General features: G+C 36.9%; 3 protein-coding genes across 7 annotated transcripts in view; 2 read left to right on the top strand and 1 right to left on the bottom strand.

Moving 5' to 3' along the window:
• Window positions 1–4,591, top strand: part of adgrg11 (adhesion G protein-coupled receptor G11) — a 36,471-nt gene extending 31,880 nt beyond the window's left edge. For all 4 annotated transcript variants that reach the window (XM_048207689.1, XM_048207691.1, XM_048207692.1 and 1 more), the window contains exons 19-20: window positions 2,088–2,383; window positions 3,729–4,591. In XM_048207689.1, the coding sequence (XP_048063646.1) occupies window positions 2,088–2,383; window positions 3,729–3,874 (442 nt within the window). In that variant the 3' untranslated portion in view covers window positions 3,875–4,591. The remainder of the gene's footprint in view (window positions 1–2,087; window positions 2,384–3,728) is intronic.
• Window positions 4,592–4,911: 320 nt separating this feature from the next.
• rad51 (RAD51 recombinase) lies at window positions 4,912–12,258 on the top strand. 2 transcript variants are annotated; one of them, XM_048207694.1, is made up of 10 exons: window positions 4,912–5,058; window positions 6,653–6,747; window positions 6,826–6,963; window positions 8,316–8,433; window positions 8,528–8,619; window positions 9,814–9,908; window positions 9,983–10,096; window positions 10,180–10,309; window positions 11,642–11,763; window positions 11,841–12,258. In XM_048207694.1, exons 2-10 carry the CDS (start codon window positions 6,658–6,660, stop codon window positions 11,962–11,964), a joined length of 1,023 nt encoding a protein of 340 aa, XP_048063651.1. In that variant the 5' UTR covers window positions 4,912–5,058; window positions 6,653–6,657; the 3' UTR covers window positions 11,965–12,258. The 2 variants fall into 2 exon arrangements, with proteins under 2 accessions (XP_048063651.1, XP_048063652.1); XM_048207695.1 differs by having other exon boundaries at window positions 4,961–5,058; window positions 6,650–6,747.
• A 102-nt stretch (window positions 12,259–12,360) lies between these two features.
• On the bottom strand, window positions 12,361–19,887 carry rmdn3 (regulator of microtubule dynamics 3). The gene is made up of 12 exons (XM_048207693.1): window positions 19,475–19,887; window positions 19,180–19,351; window positions 16,837–16,977; window positions 16,423–16,744; window positions 15,895–15,997; window positions 15,654–15,714; window positions 13,958–14,033; window positions 13,771–13,848; window positions 13,327–13,425; window positions 13,171–13,224; window positions 12,906–12,986; window positions 12,361–12,798 (listed from the first exon to the last, which is right to left on the bottom strand). Exons 1-12 carry the CDS (start codon window positions 19,632–19,634, stop codon window positions 12,712–12,714), a joined length of 1,434 nt encoding a protein of 477 aa, XP_048063650.1. The 5' UTR covers window positions 19,635–19,887; the 3' UTR covers window positions 12,361–12,711.
• Between the last annotated feature and the right edge of the window lie 279 nt (window positions 19,888–20,166).

Here is a 20,166-nt window from a genome sequence, read left to right on the forward strand (position 1 = left end):
ACAATACTCGTGTAGGCTGTGGCGTTTAAATGAATGGTCCTAAGGAAATATCTCTCACACCATTAAAGGTGCCCTAGAACCAGTTTTTACAAGATGTAATATAAGTCTAAGGTGTCCCCTGAATGTGTCTATGAAGTTTCAGCTCAAAATACCCCATAGATTTTTTTAATAATTTTTTTTAACTGCCTATTTTGGGGCATCATTAAATATGCACCGATTCAGGCTGCGGCCCCTTTAAATCTTCACGCTCCCTGCCCCTGAGCTCTCCACTATAATACAGTGCACTTACAAAGTTCACACAGCTAATATAACCCTCAAATGGATCTTTACAAGATGTTCGTCATTCATGCTGCATGCATGCTTCGGATCATGTGAGTATAGTATTTATTTGGATGTTTACATTTGATTCTGAATGAGTTTGAGGCTGTGCTTCGTGGCTAAAGCTAACATTACACACTGTTGGAGAGATTTATAAAGAATGAAGTTGTGTTTATGCATTATACAGACTGCAAGTGTTTAAAAATGAAAATAGCGACGGCTCTTGTCTCCGTGAATACAGTAATAAACGATGGTAACTTTAACCACATTTAACAGTACATTAGCAACATGCTAACGAAACATTTAGAAAGACAATTTACAAATATCACTAAAAATATCATGTAATCATGGATCATGTCAGTTATTATTGCTCCATCTGCCATTTTTCGCTATTGTTCTTGCTTGCTTACCTAGTCTGATGATTCAGCTGTGCACAGATCCAGACGTCCTGCCCTTGTCTAATGCCTTGAACATGGGCTGGCATATGCAAATACTGGGGGCGTACATATTAATGATCCCGACTGTTACGTAACAGTCGGTGTTATGTTGAGATTCGCCTGTTCTTCGGAGGTCTTTTAAACAAATGAGATTTACACAAGAAGGAGGAAACAATGGTGTTTGAGACTCACTGTATGTCATTTCCATGTACTGAACTCTTGTTATTCAACTATGCCAAGGTAAATTCAATTTTTGATTCTAGGGCACCTTTAAATCACCATCCTGAACCGTTGATACAAGGCAGGATGGATCCATGTTTTCATGTTGTTTAAACCAAATTCTTACCCTACCATCTGAATGTTGCAGTATAATACGAGACTCATTAGACCAGGCAACGTTTTTCCAATCTTCTATTGAACAATTTTAGTGAGTGCGTGTGAACTGTAGCCTCAGTTTCCTGTTCTTAGCTGACGGTGTGACTTCTGCTGCTGTAGCTCTGCTTCAAGGTTTGACGTGTTGTGTGCTCAGAGATGCTCTTCTGCAGACCTCGGTTGTAACAAGTGGCTTTTTAAGTTACTGTGGCCATTCTTCTCTCACCTCTGACATCAATAAGACATCCACTAATATAGTCCACATAAAGGAGTGAATGAAAACGAGTGAGTGAATTCGGACACTGAGTGCACTGGAAAGGCTGCCGCTTTTCCATAGTTTGTGCTTGTACCTGGCAGCTTCAGTAATAAGATGAAAAGATGTATCTTGAACTCTGTCATGAAAACTAGCATTTATAAACCTTAATTAAACAACTTAATGATCAATTAATAAGGAATTTATAGCTATATGATATTATGCTGTAGCCACATTGGACCAGCAGTTTGGAAAATAGATGGATGTATGATTAAGCTGTTGGCACCATCTTCTGGTCAGACGCAGGAATTTATTCGGCACAGCCCTCACAGTGCATTATGGGTATTCTGTAGCCATGTACACTCATTATTGCAGTGCATTTTGGGATTGAATGTGTGCACTCAATAAGGTCCACTATGGTTTCGGACACCACTACAAATGTCTGTCCTGTCAAATAGTGTTCTGTTTAAGGGTATAGGGGGTGATTTTGGACACAACCCATGTCTACATGCCTAAATGCATTGAGTTGCTGCCATGTGATTGGCTAATTAGATGTTTGTGTTAATGAGCAGTTGAACAGGTGTACCTATAGGTACATGTATGTAATATATGTGATATATCTAACATTATGGAAGTAATAGTTATGAGCATAAATATATAAAGAAAAAAATTGTCACCTTTAACCGTCTGCACTATTTTCCCTGCAGGTGCTGGATTTTAGACACCACTGTCCACTACACCGTGAACATCGGTTATTACTGCTTCGTCTTCATCTTCACCTTCTCCACCTGCATCGTGGTGCTGCGATGGCTCTCCATGCTGAAGGTGAGCAAGTTTAACAAGGCTGGAAAGGTGAAACGCTCAGGAACCGCCACCTTGGACGTCACCACCGTCCTGGGCCTCTGCTGTATGCTGGGACTCACCTGGAGTTTTGCGTTCTTCAGCTATGGAGGTCTGCAAATGTCCTCGTACTACATATTCACCATACTAAACTCCTTCCAAGGTGAGAGCTTTTCTGCAGAAAATTATAAATGCATTTATTGCATATACATTTCTCAAAGAATCTAAAAACGGTTTGAACGAAGATTCAGTCTTTCTAAACCTCTCCTTTCCGCGAGACTGTTCCACTCTGATTGGTCAGACGGCCCAGTCTGTTGGGATTGATCTACTGCTAAACTAAACTAAACGGCCATTACCATATATGAAAATGCTCTTCCTCAGTGCTTGATACACAGTGATACAGCAATGGCGTAATTTTTTCCATATCAATTTGAGTGCGAGTCCTCATCCTTTGCAGCACAGAAAACTTCGACTTGTCGACACACAAACCAAACTCTTCCAGTCTCAGCTACAGCTATAGTGTTTGAGGATCAAAGTACACATTTTTCACAGACAGCCAATGAAGACCACAGGTTGGCATTATGCAAATTTGTTACATTGTTTCGTAACAGGAAGTGAGAATGGAATTACTGACGACTCATTTCAGCAATTTAGAATTGATTCTTTCAATAACTCCATTTATTATGCACTTTGATCTTTGCAGACATTTTACATTCACAAACAGCTAAATTACACTACATGAAAGGTAATATTCAAAAAAGCATAATAGGGGCACTTTAAAATGATCATTTTAACAACATTTAGCATATAGACATTCTTAAAGCTGACAAACATGGGCTAAAACATGGGTTTATACAACTGTAGAGCTATATATTATATTATATCATTTTATATTAATTATTATATTTTATTATATTTTATATTATATTATATTACAGTAGTGTCCAAAAATGATGGGATATTGGATGGATGGACGGGATATTTTTTGTTGTTGTTGTTTTTTAATGACTCTACAAGTTTGATTCAACAATCAGTATATTAGGAAATATTTTATATTTTTTAATATTTTAAATATGGGGGTAGAACAAAACACTAAACTTGATTAAGGCATTTATCGGACAAAATTATTTGACCCAAAAAGCCAAACTACAGCTACAGATTTTATTATGCAAAAAAAAAAATTCTTAAAAAAACCCAAAAAGCTCATAGGAAATTAACTATCACTAGGATTCTGCATTATCACAAATAAATAATCTTTAACAATTTTTTTAATAATATTTGGATTTTTAATAATATTTTGGGTGAAGATGTTAATTTTCATGTTATATTATAAATACACTTAAAAACGAAAACAAAATCCCTGTTCACAGCATGTTTGTGGTAAAATGTCTACTGGAATAATGTCCGCTGACCCCAACAGACTAAAGACCTGTTATACTATATTCTAATATACTATAAAACATGCATAATATCACATTCGTTTTGTATTAAATGCTTGTGTTTTATAGGATTTTTCTTGTTCATATATTACGTGAAAACGAGCACCCTCTTTGGAGACCCGGTGCCATCAGAAGATAGCAATAACATGACTGAAGAAACCATCACAGAAAACCCATATGATAACCAACTACCACCCTCCAAAAAGGACTTCTGAATGTCGCCTCTGTGCATTTTAAAAGTCATATCTGTCTATAGATACTTCATTTGCAGTATTATAGTGAACTCAATGCAAATTTCTCCTGTAACATATGCATTTCTGATGGCAGAATTTAAGAATTTGCTCTCTTTCAGTTCATGAGTTTGAACTGAATTGCCGACACCCCACAGGAAGTTGACTGACAGGAAGAGAACTTTACCGAAGCTTTACCGTTAGTTCCTAAATTGGAATTTTATAGAGGTTCTTAATTGCGTTCTGAAAGGGGCACAATTCTGCTGTATAATAATATAATATAATGTTTCTTTTTCATGACTGCATTTTCTTAGAGAGACTGCTAGAAAAGTAACAGATTTTCATTATAATACAATGCTACTGATGTATTTGTTTTTACACTGTATATTATTTTATGTATGTTTATTTTTAGGGGCAAGATAAATAAGATAAATAACTACTATAATAGGAAAATGATAATATTTTTGTGATTTTTTTTTTTTTGCTCCTTGATGAATTGCTTTGTTCCTCTCTTGTAAGTTACTTTAGATAAATGCTAATGCATGGATGTAAAAATGTTACAGTAGGTTGTTATATTTTCTTCATATGTCTTCATAAGCTATTGATATTGGAAGGTTCTACAAGTTTAACTTTCTGTGATGCTCTTGCCTGTAACTTGTTTTACTGATGAGTAGAAACATAAACCCTGAAAAACACTATGAACTCTGAGTTTTTATTACACTTGCAGAACTATGTCATACACAATGGTTTCTTTATAAAATAATGGTATGATAATGGTACCCCGAAATTCAAACCTGTTTGTATCATTTGATGTTATGCATAACAATAGGGAGAAAAAAAACATATTTCAAATGTCCTCAAAAAATTCCGTTTCAATAACATTTTAAAAAATAAATTATAAAAAAAACCTTTATTTAATACTGATTGATTTTTTTTTTTTTACTGCAAGATTGAACAAGAACAACTTAATCATATCAATATAGCAATGGATGACATCAATCATAAATAATAAGGAAGACAAATACATTAAGTAGTGAAAGAAAAGCAATACTGATTATGATGTTATGAAACATCATTGGCGTGATGGCGTCATGACGTCGTTGACGTGGCCTCACGGCGGCACGCGGGAAAATTCAGATCGAGCACAGCAGCAGCAACAGTTGCAGCGGGTGAGTGACAAAAACAATAATCACGATATTAAAGATTTAAATAATATAATAATTACACGTCTACACGATTACGCTGACACATTTATAAGAGTTATAGTGTGAGAACATGTTTAAACACATTGTTTATGTCGATGAGAGCGCTATAGGATGTGTGTGTTGTGTTCTGTGGGTGTTTTGTAATCAGACTGATTATTAAATTAATGTCCTACACTGTGGGGAAATATAGTTTACTATCTTTAACGGACAAATAATTGATTATTGTTACATTAGTTTAGTTAATTTGCGCATTGTGCTTTTGATTCTTAAAAAATAGTACTGTTTCCGATTATAATTCCATGGTACTTTTAATAATACCATGGTATTCTCAGAGGAACTGGAATACTATGTTAAAACTATGCTATATATCAAAGTACTGTGGTATTATTAATATATATAATGTTAGGTATTTCAAATAATAGCTTGATACATGCCCAAACATGTATAATATCGTTGTCTTCTGAAGTTATTTTTTTGTAAATTGTCACAAACGCCTGGAAAAGTAATTAAAATATTAGTCAAGTTGAGTTTGAACCCTGATCTGGTGTTTAAAAGAACCATTCGTGTTTGGTTTAAATGTAAACATACTGCTGAATTTCTTAAGCTGATAATGTGTTATGGAAAAAAATTAAAGGATTGGTTCACTTTCAAATAAAAATTTCCTGATAATTTATTCACCCCCATGTCATCCAAGATGTTCATGTCTTTTTTCTTCAGTCGAAAAGAAATTAAGGTTTTTGATGAAAACATTCCAGGATTATTCTCCTTATAGTGGACTTCAATGGACTCCAAACGGTTGAAGGTCAAAATTACAGTTTCCGTGCAGCTTCAAAGAGCTCTACACGATCACAGACGAGAAATAAGGGTCTTATCTAGAGAAACCATCGCTCATTTTCTAAAAATAAAATTTAAAATTATATACGTTTTAACTGTAAATGCTTATCTTGAACTAGCTCTCTTCTTCTTCTCTATTAGAATTCCGGCAGTGTAGACGCTGCTAAGTGTATTACTGCCCTCCACAGGTCAAAGTTTGAACTAATTGTTATATACTTGCACTAGCATATTGTATATGACATTTTAGTTCAAACTTTGACCTGTGGAGGGCAGTAATACACTTAGCAGCATCTGCACTGCTGGAATTCTAATAGAGAAGAAGAAGAGAGCTAGTTCAAGACGAGCATTTATGGTTAAAACATATATAATTAAAAAAAAAATTTTAGAAAATGAGTGATGGTTTCTCTAGATAAGACCCTTATTCCTCGTCTGGTATCGTTTAAAGCCCTTTGAAGCTGCACTGAAACTGTAATTTTGACCTTCAACCGTTTGGAGTCCATTGAAGTCCACTATAAGGAGAAAAATACAGGAATGTTTTCATCAAAAACCTTAATTTCTTTTCCACTGAAGAAAGACAGACATGTACATCTTGGATGACATGGAGGTGAGTAAATTATCAGGAAAAAATAATTTTTGGAAGTGAACTAATCCTTTAAGAAGTTTTAATATACAAACATCACTAGTGGTCTATAATAATATACAAGTGTAATGTGTTTTGGAGCAGTAAATATGGCTATGAGGAACGCATCCCGGGTGGAGGTGGAGGCTGAGATCGAGGAGGAGGAAAATTTTGGGCCACAACCTGTTTCCCGTTTGGAGGTACGGCTACTATGGCAGATATAAACACAAACATGGTTTGAACGTTTATTGATGATGTTGTTGTAAATCTCTTTGCAGCAGTGTGGCATTAGCAGCAGTGACATTAAGAAGCTGGAAGATGGTGGTTTTCACACCGTGGAGGCCGTTGCGTACGCGCCCAAGAAAGAGCTGCTGAACATCAAAGGAATCAGCGAAGCCAAAGCCGACAAGATCCTGGTGAGACCTTGATCACCATTAGCTGCTTTTACACTGTCAGGCCAGTGCAAGGGCTAAAGAGCACAAAAATGCTCCAGAAATGCACAAAACAACTCCATTAAAGGTTTAGTTTACTTTTCATTTCATTTACTCACCCTCATGTCGTTCCACACCTGTAAGACTTTCGTTAATATTCAGATCACAAATGAAATCTAATGAAATCTGAGAGATTTCTGTTCCTCCATTGACGGTCTACACAACTACCACTTTGACGCTTCAAAAAGTTAATAAAGAGATCGTAAAACAAATCCATATGAATTGAGGACTTAAGCCCTATTCGGACGGGACTAGTTTCACAGGGGGACGTTAGAGAAATTTCTGTTTCACAGACGTACTTTAAGATTTTAATCCCGTCCGAATCTGTCATGTCTGTCTTTTTCTCACACGAACTCTGTAAAAATTCCAGAGCAAATTACCTACTGTTTTTCGTCAAACTCGGCGGTCCTCAGAGAAATCTAATCCCGTCCGAATGCGAATGTCTGTGATTTCCGAAAATGTTTTTTCCAAAACGCTTTTTCCTGTGTGTTTTGGTCAACATGAACTACCGTACAATCTCTCGATATCGCACCGGTATTCAAGTTTCTGCTTTTTTGCGCACCGATAATGGATGTAGATGTGTTTGGTACACTGCGAAGAAATGAAAAAAATAAATCAACAAGAAGAGCCAAATCACGTAAACTGTTAAGACTGGCTACTGTAATATCAGTTTCAGGTAAGATTACTTTCATTTCTGCACTTAATTACATAACGTGTAAATTATATAAGTTAAAACTTTTTATTCCAGTGGGTTTATTATAAGAACCCAGTTCTATTAAATCATGATGATAAATGTATGTTTAGTTTTTTCACACTACAATTTTTATAAAATGTTTACAAAACACTAAATGTGTTAGGACGTTTTACTTTATATTTCAAAGTGCATTCTGAACACGTGATCTTCTGAAATGCCCACATGTAAAACACAGACACTCCTACCTCGGTAATAAACACGGAGATGTTAGTCCCGTCCGAATCCGTACATAAAATCACAGAAGTAGGTTGATAAGAATTGTTACTCAAACGTCGTTTGGAAAACTAGTCCCGTCCGAATAGGGCTTTAGTCCAAATTTTCTGAATAGACTCGATCGCTTTATATGATGTACAGTTTGCCCTAAAAAGGCCCGATCAAGCCCCTGAAGTGACTGTGGAAACACGACTAGCCCTGAAACGCAATAGCATGCTCGCTTTTGGCCCGACAGTGGAAACGCAGCTATTGCTGTCTCTCATTCTGTGTGTTATTGATTTGAACAAACCTCTAACTCTTTAACTAACAGACAGAGGCTGCTAAGATGGTTCCCATGGGATTCACCACAGCGACTGAGTTCCACCAGCGCAGAGCTGAAATCATCCAGATCTCCACAGGATCCAAAGAGCTTGATAAACTCCTGCAGGGTGCGACACTGAACTGAACTGTCTGTCGGAAAATAATACACTCTATGCTGTAATCACCTGATCTAATCGATCTTTGTCTGTCTGTGTTCTGCAGGAGGAATCGAGACGGGATCCATCACTGAGATGTTCGGCGAGTTCCGCACTGGAAAGACGCAGCTGTGTCACACACTGGCCGTCACCTGCCAGGTAATGCACACTTATTTATTTTTAATACTTGTATTCAGAAAGAATGCATTAAATTGATCAAAAGTGACAGTTAATACATTTATAATGTTACAAGAGGTTCTTTTGAACTTTCTATTAAAGGATTAGTTCAGTTCAGAATTAAAATTTCCTGATAATTTCATCACCCCCATGTCATCCAAGATGTGTACGTCTTTCTTTCTTCAGTTGAAAAGAAATTAAGGTTTTTAAGGGAAAACATTCCAGGATTTCAACAGGGATCAACAGGTCCAAATGTCAGTTTCAGTGCAGCTTCAAAGAGCTCTACACAATCGCAGACGAGGAATAAGGGTCTTATCCAGCGAAACAATCGGTCATTTTCTAAAAAAAAAAAACAATTTATATACTTTTTAAACACAAATGCTCATCTTGCACTAGCTCTGTGATGTTTCACGCATGACGTAATCACGTCGGAAAGGTCACACTTTTCTGCATTGCTGTAGGCAGAAGTACCACGATAGGGCGAAAAACTCCATCTCATCTTCTCCTCCAACTTCAAAATTGTCTGACATTGCTGTTTTACCTTTTTTTGTAAAGGCCGTTTGACTTAGTCTTTGCACGTTCGCTTTGTAAACACTTGCTCGGTACTTCCGCCTGTGATGCATGACCTTTCCAGCATGATTACTTAAGGCGAATAAGACCCTTATTCCTCATCTGGGATCGTGTAGAGCTCTTTGAAGCTGCACTGAAACTGACATTTGGACCTTCAACCTGTTGGTCCCCATTGAAGTCCACTATGTAGAGAAAAATCCTGGAATGTTTTCCTCGAAAACCTTAACTTCTTTTCGACTGAAGAAAGAAAGATAAACATAAATTATCAGGAAATTCTAATGCTGAAGTGAACTAATCCTTTAATCTAAGAATTCTGAAAAAAAATGTATCAGTTTCCACAAAAATATGAAGCAGCAGAACTGTTTTCTACATTGATAATAATAGATAAACGGCTCAAATATGCATTTTAGTCTGGGACTAGGCTTAAGCCTTGTCTGTGAAACTGGGCATTGCGTTAACATAAGATTAATGTGATAAAATCACATGAATTTGTGCAAAGTTATATTCAGTATTTTAACCTCTGTTAAACTCAATAACCATGTAAAGCTGGTAAATACAATAACTTTCATGTGAGTGCTTTATTAAAATATGAACTTTGTATTTCAGCTGCCTATAGATCAGGGCGGTGGGGAAGGAAAAGCCATGTACATCGACACAGAAGGAACCTTCCGTCCAGAGAGACTGCTGGCTGTAGCTGAGAGGTCAGAGCCGCTTTCTGAGCATTCGTATTAATCCATTAAGTGCAAAACATTGAACTCTGTGTTTGCGGTGTCAGGTACGGGCTGGTGGGCAGTGATGTGCTGGATAATGTGGCGTACGCCAGGGCCTTCAACACAGACCATCAGACGCAGCTGCTGTATCAGGCCTCCGCTATGATGACCGAGTCCAGGTAACGCACACATCCAGCCAGAAAATGACTCCAGACCGTCTCCATTCGCTCGATGTGCTGAAATATTCTGAATCTCTCTTCAGATACGCTCTGCTCATCGTAGACAGCGCTACTGCACTTTACAGGACAGATTACTCTGGACGAGGAGAGCTGTCCGCCCGTCAGGGGCATCTGGGCCGATTTCTGCGCATGCTGCTCCGTCTCGCTGATGAGGTAAAGCATCTTACAAACTCCATGCATAATCTAAAAGATGATGATTGTTATTAAAAAAAGACCTTTTTTTTTGTGTAAAAAAAATATTATTTATTTTTTAAATGGCTTTTATAATAATTTCTAATTTTATAATGTTAAATATATATTTTAAATTTAGTAATGACCTGTTACTAAGCTGCATAACATATTTACATATAATCCACAGTGTTATTTTATAATTATTATAGTACTATTATAGTTGTTATCTGTATTTTGAATGTTTTATTTTTTTAAGTTGTGTTTCCCTTTTTTATTAGGCTTTTTTTTGGTAACATGAATATGTATAATGCATTATTCATGATGTACATTATAATGCATTATCGTTTCATAAATAATTGTAACTAAAGTTAAAATGCATTGTAATATTTGCAGATTACTTGCTACATCTGAAATTGGTTGATTGTTATGTGTTTTAATGCATTATATTTACTAAAGGTGTAACAGTAAATAGATAAGTAATATAATTTATTATAACTATGGTTATAATTATTCATGAGACCATACAGTGCATTACAAAGGCATAATTAATACATTAAAATATTTTTATGCATTTTATATATATATATATATATATATATATATATATATATATATATATATATATATATATATATATATATATATATATATATATAAAGGCTTTAAGTATAATATTTCCATTTTGTTTTGTTTTTTAAAAATCTAGTTTTTGTTCATTTTTGTTAGTTTTTATTTTTTAAGTTTCATTAAAGTTTGTTTATTTTAGTAAATCAAGTTAGAAAAAGAAATGTTTAGAAATGTTACATTGGCAACTAAATGAAAAAATAAGAATGAACGTTTATTTTGGTTAACAAAAAAATTTTTTCTTAAAATTTACTCATTTTTTTTTAACTTCGTTATCAAATGGATATTAAAAAGCAATTTGTAAATGCTTTATAAAAATGCTGTTTAAATGTTGCCTTTCTTAAAAAAAGATTTATGAATGTATTACATTTACATAATTTTTTTAGACACGAATAAAGATTTTAAATATCTATTTTTAATTAAAGTGATTAATTAGTTTGTTACATTTAGCTATACTTTTAAACATTAAATAAACATCATTTTTTTACATCATATTTATTTACATTTAACTATGCTTTTAAATATTTAACTGTTTAAACAAGTTTTACATGTTTATCAGTTTGAAAAGTGATTTATAAATTTGCTTCTTATTTTTTATTTCATTTTTTTAAGTGGCACTCCTAGTCTTTCATTAGCATCTTGTGTATATAATGTGAGCTCATGGATATATGCATGTTGTCTCGTTTGTAGTTTGGCGTGGCCGTCGTCATCACTAACCAGGTGGTAGCACAGGTGGATGGAGCGGCCATGTTTTCTGCAGATCCCAAGAAGCCGATTGGAGGAAACATTCTGGCACACGCATCAACTACTCGGTAAAACTTAGTGGATGATGATCGTAATGTCGATTTATGCTGACATACTCTATAATGTCTCTGTGTCTATCTTGCAGATTATACCTGCGAAAGGGTCGAGGTGAGACGCGGATATGTAAGATCTACGACTCCCCATGTTTGCCTGAGGCGGAGGCCATGTTTGCAATTAATGCTGATGGAGTGGGAGATGCCAAAGACTGAAATGATGCTGATCAGAGAACCTACCTGCACTACTGTGAGCGATAGGAGGCCATCAGGAGGAAAGACTCCTTTAAAATGGTTGAAATGTTTAGTCTAGAATTATACTTTGGAAAAAGAATGAACCCTTAAGAAAAATTAATGGTTTATTTACATATGCAGATTGACAGATCTGAGTGAGCTGGTGTAATTATTTGCTCTTTAATGTGATGTCAACATCTTTATTTACATGTTTTGTTATATTTGTGCGTTTTGTCTGGACTGAACCTTTTTCTTGTACATAAACTTCTCATAAAGCGTTTTATCTGTTAAACTAATAAAATTGTGTTTGCATATATATATGCCTTCAGTTAAAAAGAGGATTGAACCATGAAAATAGATGGATGAAAAAGCAAAATACTGAGAGATAATTGCAGAATTTTATTGACATATTACAGGTATTCACTTCATTTCAAAATTAAATCAAACAAACATCAGGCATTTTGTAACTGATTATACAATTTCACAGCATGTTTAAATATAAAAAAAAAAAACAGGAATGACTTAAGTTACCTTCATCTTTTTCAAAAGGAATGAAATGCAGTGCTTTACCTTGGAAGGAGGTATGTAAACAATTTTAATATATATATTTTTTCAGATTACTAAAGGGAAATTATCAATTTTAATAATGCACATTAAATAAATAAAATAGAGCACATATTAGGTGAAATATAAAATAGATTAGATGACCATTTTCTTTAGATCCCGCACTCAATTAACTAAACTGCTTGTAAACTGGTCAGCAGTGCTGTCAATCAAAGCCTTTAGCTCCTCCTGTAGAGCGGCGCTGTCAGAATCCTGAAGAAACAGAACAATTGATCTGAGGAACTTAAAACTACAACAAAAAAGGTCACAATGTATCCAAATGCTACTAACACTAGTGCCAATCCTAGTGAAACTACTACCTCATTTCCTCCTGCTGGTGTGCTCAGAGCTAACTGGACCCAGTTTCTGGCCTCTGACATGTTTCCGAGCTCCTTATGACACTGAAAACAAAAGGATTAAAAAATGCTTCTTATTCCAATAAGAAATCACTTTAAAGCAGCTCATCCAGACATACAGGTCTGGAATGACATGAGGGTAATTCAGTGACACAATTGTCATGTTTAGGTGAACTGTTCCTTTAAGAGAATGACATGCCTTGAAGAATAATGTGTAGACAATAGTTACCTTGGCAATATAAAGCCGAACTGTTTTAGAGAATCCTGGATTTAACTCCTCTGCCTAGAGATCAGACAATCAGAATCATCAGTGCATGTTTGATGAAGCGGTAAATCTTAGATCCATATCATAATACTGATCCAAAGACCAGCAACCCATTGATACCTTAAGGAAATTCTCCAAAGCTTCATTCAGTGAGGATGTAGGAGGAGTTTCATAAAGTGTGGCGGCAGCTTTCGTCTCCAACCAACCCAGAGAGCTCACCTACAACACACACACAGTCCTTATGAGGGGTTGGTACAGTTGTTTGAAAGTGGTTAACATTTATTGGCTTTTTGTTTCAGCCAATAAAGATCATAGGTGGGCATTATGCAAATTTGTTACAAATCTACATAGTTTCAAGCTGGAAGTGAGACTGGAATTACTGACGACTCGTTTCAGACAGTTCAGAATCAGTTCTTTTGTTTTGGGAGACAATAACTTTGAATGTTTGCAGACCTTTTATATTCTATATTACATACTAAATGAAAGGTAATAGCCAAAAAGCGTAATCGGGGAATGTTAATTATTGTCGAGATTGTTGGCATTGTTTCAGCAGTCTGAACTGACCTCTAAACACCAGCGGCCGAGCAGGTAGAAACAGATCGGATCATCATCACGCAGAGCCAAAGCTCGATCCAAATGCTCCTGTCAGAACATCCCGGAACAAACACAGTCATTAAACACACTCCTGAAGTCAATGAAGGAAGACACTCGTGTTCATCTGAAACACTGAGGTAAAGCGTCACTGGCTCACCTTCAGTACGCGGCCGCTTTTCAGTTTTCCATGAATGCTCTCGTATTGTGAAGACAAGCGTGCGAGGACGGCAAACCTGACGGACAGTGCCAATGTGTTATGAACTACAGACATTAAAAATAATCTCATACAGTAGAGGTGAAGGGTATGGAAGTTTGTTTCCACCACAGAATAAAAAAATTAAAAAGGTAATCGCAACTTTTTATCTCATAATTCTGATTTCTTCACCTTACAATTGCGAGTTTATGTCTTGCACTTCAAACTTTGTAACTCACAATTCTGAGTTTATATCTCACAATTCTGACTTTTTTCTCGCAATTCTGAGTTTGTAACTTGTAATTCTGACTTTTTTCTTTGCAATTCCGAGTTTACAACTTGCAATTCTGACTTTTTTCCTCGCAATTCCGAGTTTACAACTTGCAATTCTGACTTTTTTCCTCGCAATTCTGAGTTTACAACTTGCAATTCTGACTTTTTTTCCTCGCAATTCCGAGTTTATAATTTGCAATTCTGACTATTTTCTTTGCAATTCCGAGTTTACAACTTGCAATTCTGACTTTTTTTCCTCGCAATTCTGACTTTTTTCCTCGCAATTCCGAGTTTACAACTTGCAATTCTGACTTTTTTCCTCGCAATTCCGAGTTTATAATTTGCAATTCTGACTTTTTTCTTTGCAATTCCGAGTTTACAACTTGCAATTCTGACTATTTTCTTTGCAATTCCGAGTTTACAACTTGCAATTCTGACTTTTTTTCCTCGCAATTCTGACTTTTTTCCTCGCAATTCCGAGTTTACAACTTGCAATTCTGACTTTTTTCCTCGCAATTCCGAGTTTATAACTTGCAATTCTGACTTTTTTCTTTGCAATTCCGAGTTTACAACTTGCAATTCTGACTTTTTTCTTTGCAATTCCGAGTTTACAACTTGCAATTCTGACTTTTTTCCTCGCAATTCCGAGTTTACAACTTGCAATTCTGACTTTTTTCCACGCAATTCTCAGTTTACAACTTGCAATTCTGACTTTTTTCTCGGAATTCCAAGTTTACATCTTGCAATTCTGACTTTTTTTCCTCGCAATTCCGAGTTTACAACTTGCAATTCTGACTTTTTTTTTTTCTCGCAATTCCGAGTTTACAACTTGCAATTCTGACTTTTTTCTTGCAATTCCGAGTTTACAACTTGAAATTCTGACTTTTTTCCCTCCCAATTCTGAGTTTACAACTTGCAATTCTGACTTTTTTCCTCGCAATTCCGAGTTTACAACTTGCAATTCTGACGTTTTTTCCTCGCAATTCCGAGTTTACAACTTGCAATTCTGACTTTTTTCCTCGCAATTCCAAGTTTACAACCTGCAATTCTGACTTTTTTCCTCGCAATTCCGAGTTTACAACCTGCAATTCTGACTTTTTTTCCTCGCAATTCCGAGTTTACAACCTGCAATTCTGACTTTTTTCCTCGCAATTCCGAGTTTACAACTTGCAATTCTGACTTTTTCCCCCTCACAATTCTGAGTTTACAACTTGCAATTCTGACCTTTTTCCTCATAATTCCGAGTTCATATCACAAAACTCTGATTTTATATATAAACTCAGAATTGTGAGATTAAAAAGTTGCAATTAACTTTTTTAATTTTTTTATTTTGTGGCAGAAACAAGCTTCTATAGAAGAGAGTGTGTGAATGTGTGTTTTTTCATACCACTTGTGACAATCTGCACTCAGTCCATTCCTCATCAGTGCTGCCTCGGCTTCATAATGACCTTAAATGTCAAAAGGTCAGGGGTCAGTGCATTTACAGTACATTATAAGCTGCGTTCCAATTCATAAGATTCCTACAGAGTGTTTAATGCTCCCTAAATTAGGATGCTCAGCAGGGGGTGTTTTCTATGCATTTACAGTAACTTTCTCACAAAGCATGATGTTAAGATGTTGTTTCCTACCTTGCTCTGCGTAGTTTCTCTTTTCTTCTCTGTTGTCTGTCGTCTCACACATGTCGCTGTAGGCACGAGCCAGTCGCCACATAAACTCCATGTTATCAGCATACTGACACACATGTACAAAGAAACACAATTTTTATTACAGTTGATATGATTTATCTTTATTTTTACTTTATTTTAGTTTTATCATTTCAAACATTCTTTTGTGTAATATTTTGTTTGAACAATGTAATTACACTATCGTTCTTTTAAAATACTTGCCTCAAATTTTTAATATTTATACATTTTAAGTGTTTAAATGTTTAATGTTTAATCTTAACCAAGGCTGCATTTATTTGATCAAAAATAAAGAGTAATATTGTGAAATATTACAATTTAATAAGAACTGTTTTCTATTAAAATCTATTTTAAAATGTTCAAAGCTGAATTTTCAGCATCATTACTCCAGTCTTCAGTGTCACATGATCCTTCAGAAATCATTCTAATATTCTGATTTGCTGCTCAAGAAATCTCTAGAAATCAGTCGCTCACCAGTGGTCTGTTCTCCGTCAGCAGCTTGAAGCCCTCTGCTTTTTTCCCAGAGTCCCCTGCATGCAGCAGATCACACTGGGCGAGCAGGAGAGCGAGTTCAGGACTGGGAATGTCTGTTAAAGTGTCCACCATTAGCCCGGCATCTTCATCATCCTCTTCCTCGTGCTGCGAATCGTCCTGTCGCAGTGTGAGCACTGTGGCGCAGCTCATCTCTTCCTCCTCATCTGAGTCTCTGCCGTCGTCCTCACCATCTTTATCTGTCTCGCGATCCGTCTCTCTGTCCGTGTAGTCGGACTCAGCGTTTGAATACGCCGTGGTGTATCTGTGGAAGAGCTCAGTTACTCAAATGAACACAACCTCAAGAGCTATACAGCATCCTGATGTCACACAGCACTCTATGACACTGTGACATACCCGACCTCACTGTCGTCATAGAGACTGGCGGCCCCGGCGCTGGCGGTGAAATAAATGGAGCTGGAGCTCACGGATTCAGAGCGTTCCCTCGGCATAAGCACCCGTCGCCGCCGTGACCTTTGACTCTCCTCCACAGTCTTCCTGGAAAGAGAGAGACTCGGATGAGACAGGTGAGAGTCAGAAGAGAAAAGAAAAGAGAAAGTCAGCTGAGACAACGGAGACTCAAATAAAACAAGAGAGTCAGATCAGATAAGTGTAAGTCAGAAAAAACAAAAGAGAAAATGAGAGAGAAAGTCAGCTGAGACAATGGAGACTTAAATTGAGAGAGAAGAGTCTGATGAGACAGGAGTGAGACTTAGATGAAACAAATGAAATTCAGAGGAAACAAGAGAGAGAAGAAAAGAAGAGGAGAGAAATTCAGCTGAGACAATGGAGACTCAGATGACACAAGTGGAAGTTAGAAGAAACAAAAGAGAGAATAAGTGGAGAGACAGCAGAGACAATGTAGACTCAAATGAGACAATAGAGTCAGATGAGACTAGTGAAAGTCAGAAGAAACAAGAAAGAGGAGTGAAAGTCAGCTGAGACAATGGAGACTCAAATGAGATGAGAGACTGATGAGACAGGAGAGAGACTCAGATGAGACAGATAAGATAAGAAACAAAAGAGACTCAAATGAGACAAGAGAGTCGGGTGAGACAGAAGGGAGAGTCAGATGGGACAAATGAAAGTCAAAAGAAACATGAGAGACTCAAATGAGACAAGAAAGTCAGGTGAGATAAGAGGGGGGCTCAGATAAGACAAGTGAAAGTCATAGGAACCCGAGCGAATGAGAGAAGAGGACAGAAAGTCAGCTGAGACAATGGAGACTTAAATTGAGAGAGAAGAGTCTGATGAGACAGGAGGGAGACTTAGATGAAACAACTGAAATTCAGACTGAAAGTAAGCTGAGACAATGGAGACTGAGATGATACAATTGGAAGTTAGAAGAAACAAAAGAGAGAATAAGTGGAGAGACAGCTGAGACAATGGAGACTGAAATGAGACAAGAGACTCAGATGAGACTAGTGAAAGTCAGAAGAAACAAGAGAGAGGAGTGAAAGTAAGCTGAGACAATGGAGACTCAAATGAGATGAGAGACTGATGAGACATGAGAGAGACTCAGATGAGACAAGTGAAATTCATAAGAAACAAAAGAGACTCAAATGAGACAAAAGAGTCGGGTGAGACAGAAGGGAGAGTCAGATGAGACAAGAGAGAATAAGATGAGAAAAGAGAAAGTCAGCTGAGACAACGGAGACTCAAATGAAACAAGAGAGTCAGATCAGATAAGTGAAGGTCAGAAGAAACAAGAAAGAGAATGAAAGTAGAGGGGAGAAAGTCAGCTGAGACAATTGAGACGAGTCAGATGAGACAGGAGGGAGACTCAGATGAGACAAGTGAAAGTCAGAAGAAACAAAAGAGACTCAAGTGAGACAAGAGTCAGGTGAGATAAGAGCTCAGATAAGACAAGTGAAAGTCATAGGAAAACGAGAGAATGAGAGAAGAGGAGAGAAAGTCAGCTGAGACAATGGAGACTCAAATGAGACAAAAGGGAGACTCAGATGAGACAAGTGTAAGTCAGAAGAAACAAAAGAGAAAATGAGAGAGAACGTCAGCTGAGACAATGGAGACTCAGATGACACAAGTGGAAGTTAGAAGAAACAAAAGAGAGATTAAGTGGAGAAACAGCTGAGACAATGTAGACTCAAATGAGACAAGAGAGTCAAATGAGACAGGAGTGAGACTCAGATGAGACAAGTGAAATTCATAAGAAACAAAAGAGACTCAAATGAGAGTCAGGTGAGACAGAAGGGAGAGTCAGATGAGACAGGTGAAAGTCAGATGAGACAAGAGAGAATAAGATGAGAAAAGAGAAAGTCAGCTGAGACAACGGAGACTCAAATGAAACAAGAGAGTCAGATGAGATAAGTGAAGGTCAGAAGAAACAAGAAAGAGAATGAAAGTAGAGGGGAGAAAGTCAGCTGAGACAATTGAGACGAGTCAGATGAGACAGGAGGGAGACTCAGATGAGACAAGTGAAAGTCAGATGAGACAAAAGAGAGAAAGAAAGGAGAGATAATCAGATGAGACAATAAAGACTCAAATGAGACAGGATGTAGACTCAGATGAGACAGGAGATAGTGTGAGATGAGACAATAGATGATACTCACAGAGATTTGAGAGACTCAGATTAGATGAGTGAAAATAAATGAGAGAGGAAGTGAGTCAGATGAGGCAAGAGGGAGACTGAAATGAGATGAGGTGACAGATGCCAGATGAGAAGAAACACTGATCACCCACTTCACATCTTCAGCGATGGTGGTGGTGATGTCCCTCAGACCCTCACGCAGCTCTGCGATCTCATTCCTCAGACTGGACACGCTGTTCATCACCTCATCCAGAGTCTTCCTCAGTTCCACATGCTGCTCAGGAGACAAACCCCTCACCGCTGCAGAAAAAGCCGCGGAGTCCACTGAATAAACACAGAGAAGCTCATCATCAGTGCCATATCCATGTGTCTTTTGTGCCAGGTCATATTTAACGTGTGATATACGATGTGTTGAGTGATGATGTACACGGTGTTGTTGGTCCATACCTGCGTCACTCTGCAATCCGGAGCTCGTGTTGTGCAGCAGCAGACGGCGGCGGTTTCTCCTCCTGAGAGCCTCTTTAATGATCAATAATGCGATCAGGCCGGTGCTGATAGTCACAGTGACACCAAGACCGATCACTGCGCTCCTACCGAACCAGCTCATCGTTTCCTGCCCGTAAAATCCCCCAGAATCCAACTATATCAGTACATCTGTGCGGATCTAACTCGCGATCACTTTATTCATATTTATTCTTATGGTTTAGAGATATAAACACAACGCTGACTCATCTTCTCACTCTTGATTATTTAATGAATGCCTAAATATCTGAAACACATCAAACTTACGCCGTTTGACAGCTGATGGCATGCGTATGTTTGTGTGCATGTGAGAGAGAGATGGAGAGAGAGTGTGTATGTGTGTGGGTGCATTAGCGCACCCTGGCGGACAGGAGGAATTACGAAACTTTTTCATATTATAAACTACTAGAGAACAAAACAGAAAAGTTAAAAATAATAAAATAATTCGGGGAGAAATTAATAAATACACAGTAAAACGAAAATGAAAAAGGTATGTAGACTACTACAATAATAATTCATATCAAGGGTCACTGACAAAGAAGGTGGAGAAATCCTAGTTTAAAACATATCTTTGTATCCATGTTGTTTTTTTACCATTTTCTATACGAATTTTTAAT

This window comes from Megalobrama amblycephala, linkage group LG11 (genome assembly GCF_018812025.1).
Source record: "Megalobrama amblycephala isolate DHTTF-2021 linkage group LG11, ASM1881202v1, whole genome shotgun sequence".
Taxonomy (NCBI): domain Eukaryota; kingdom Metazoa; phylum Chordata; class Actinopteri; order Cypriniformes; family Xenocyprididae; genus Megalobrama; species Megalobrama amblycephala.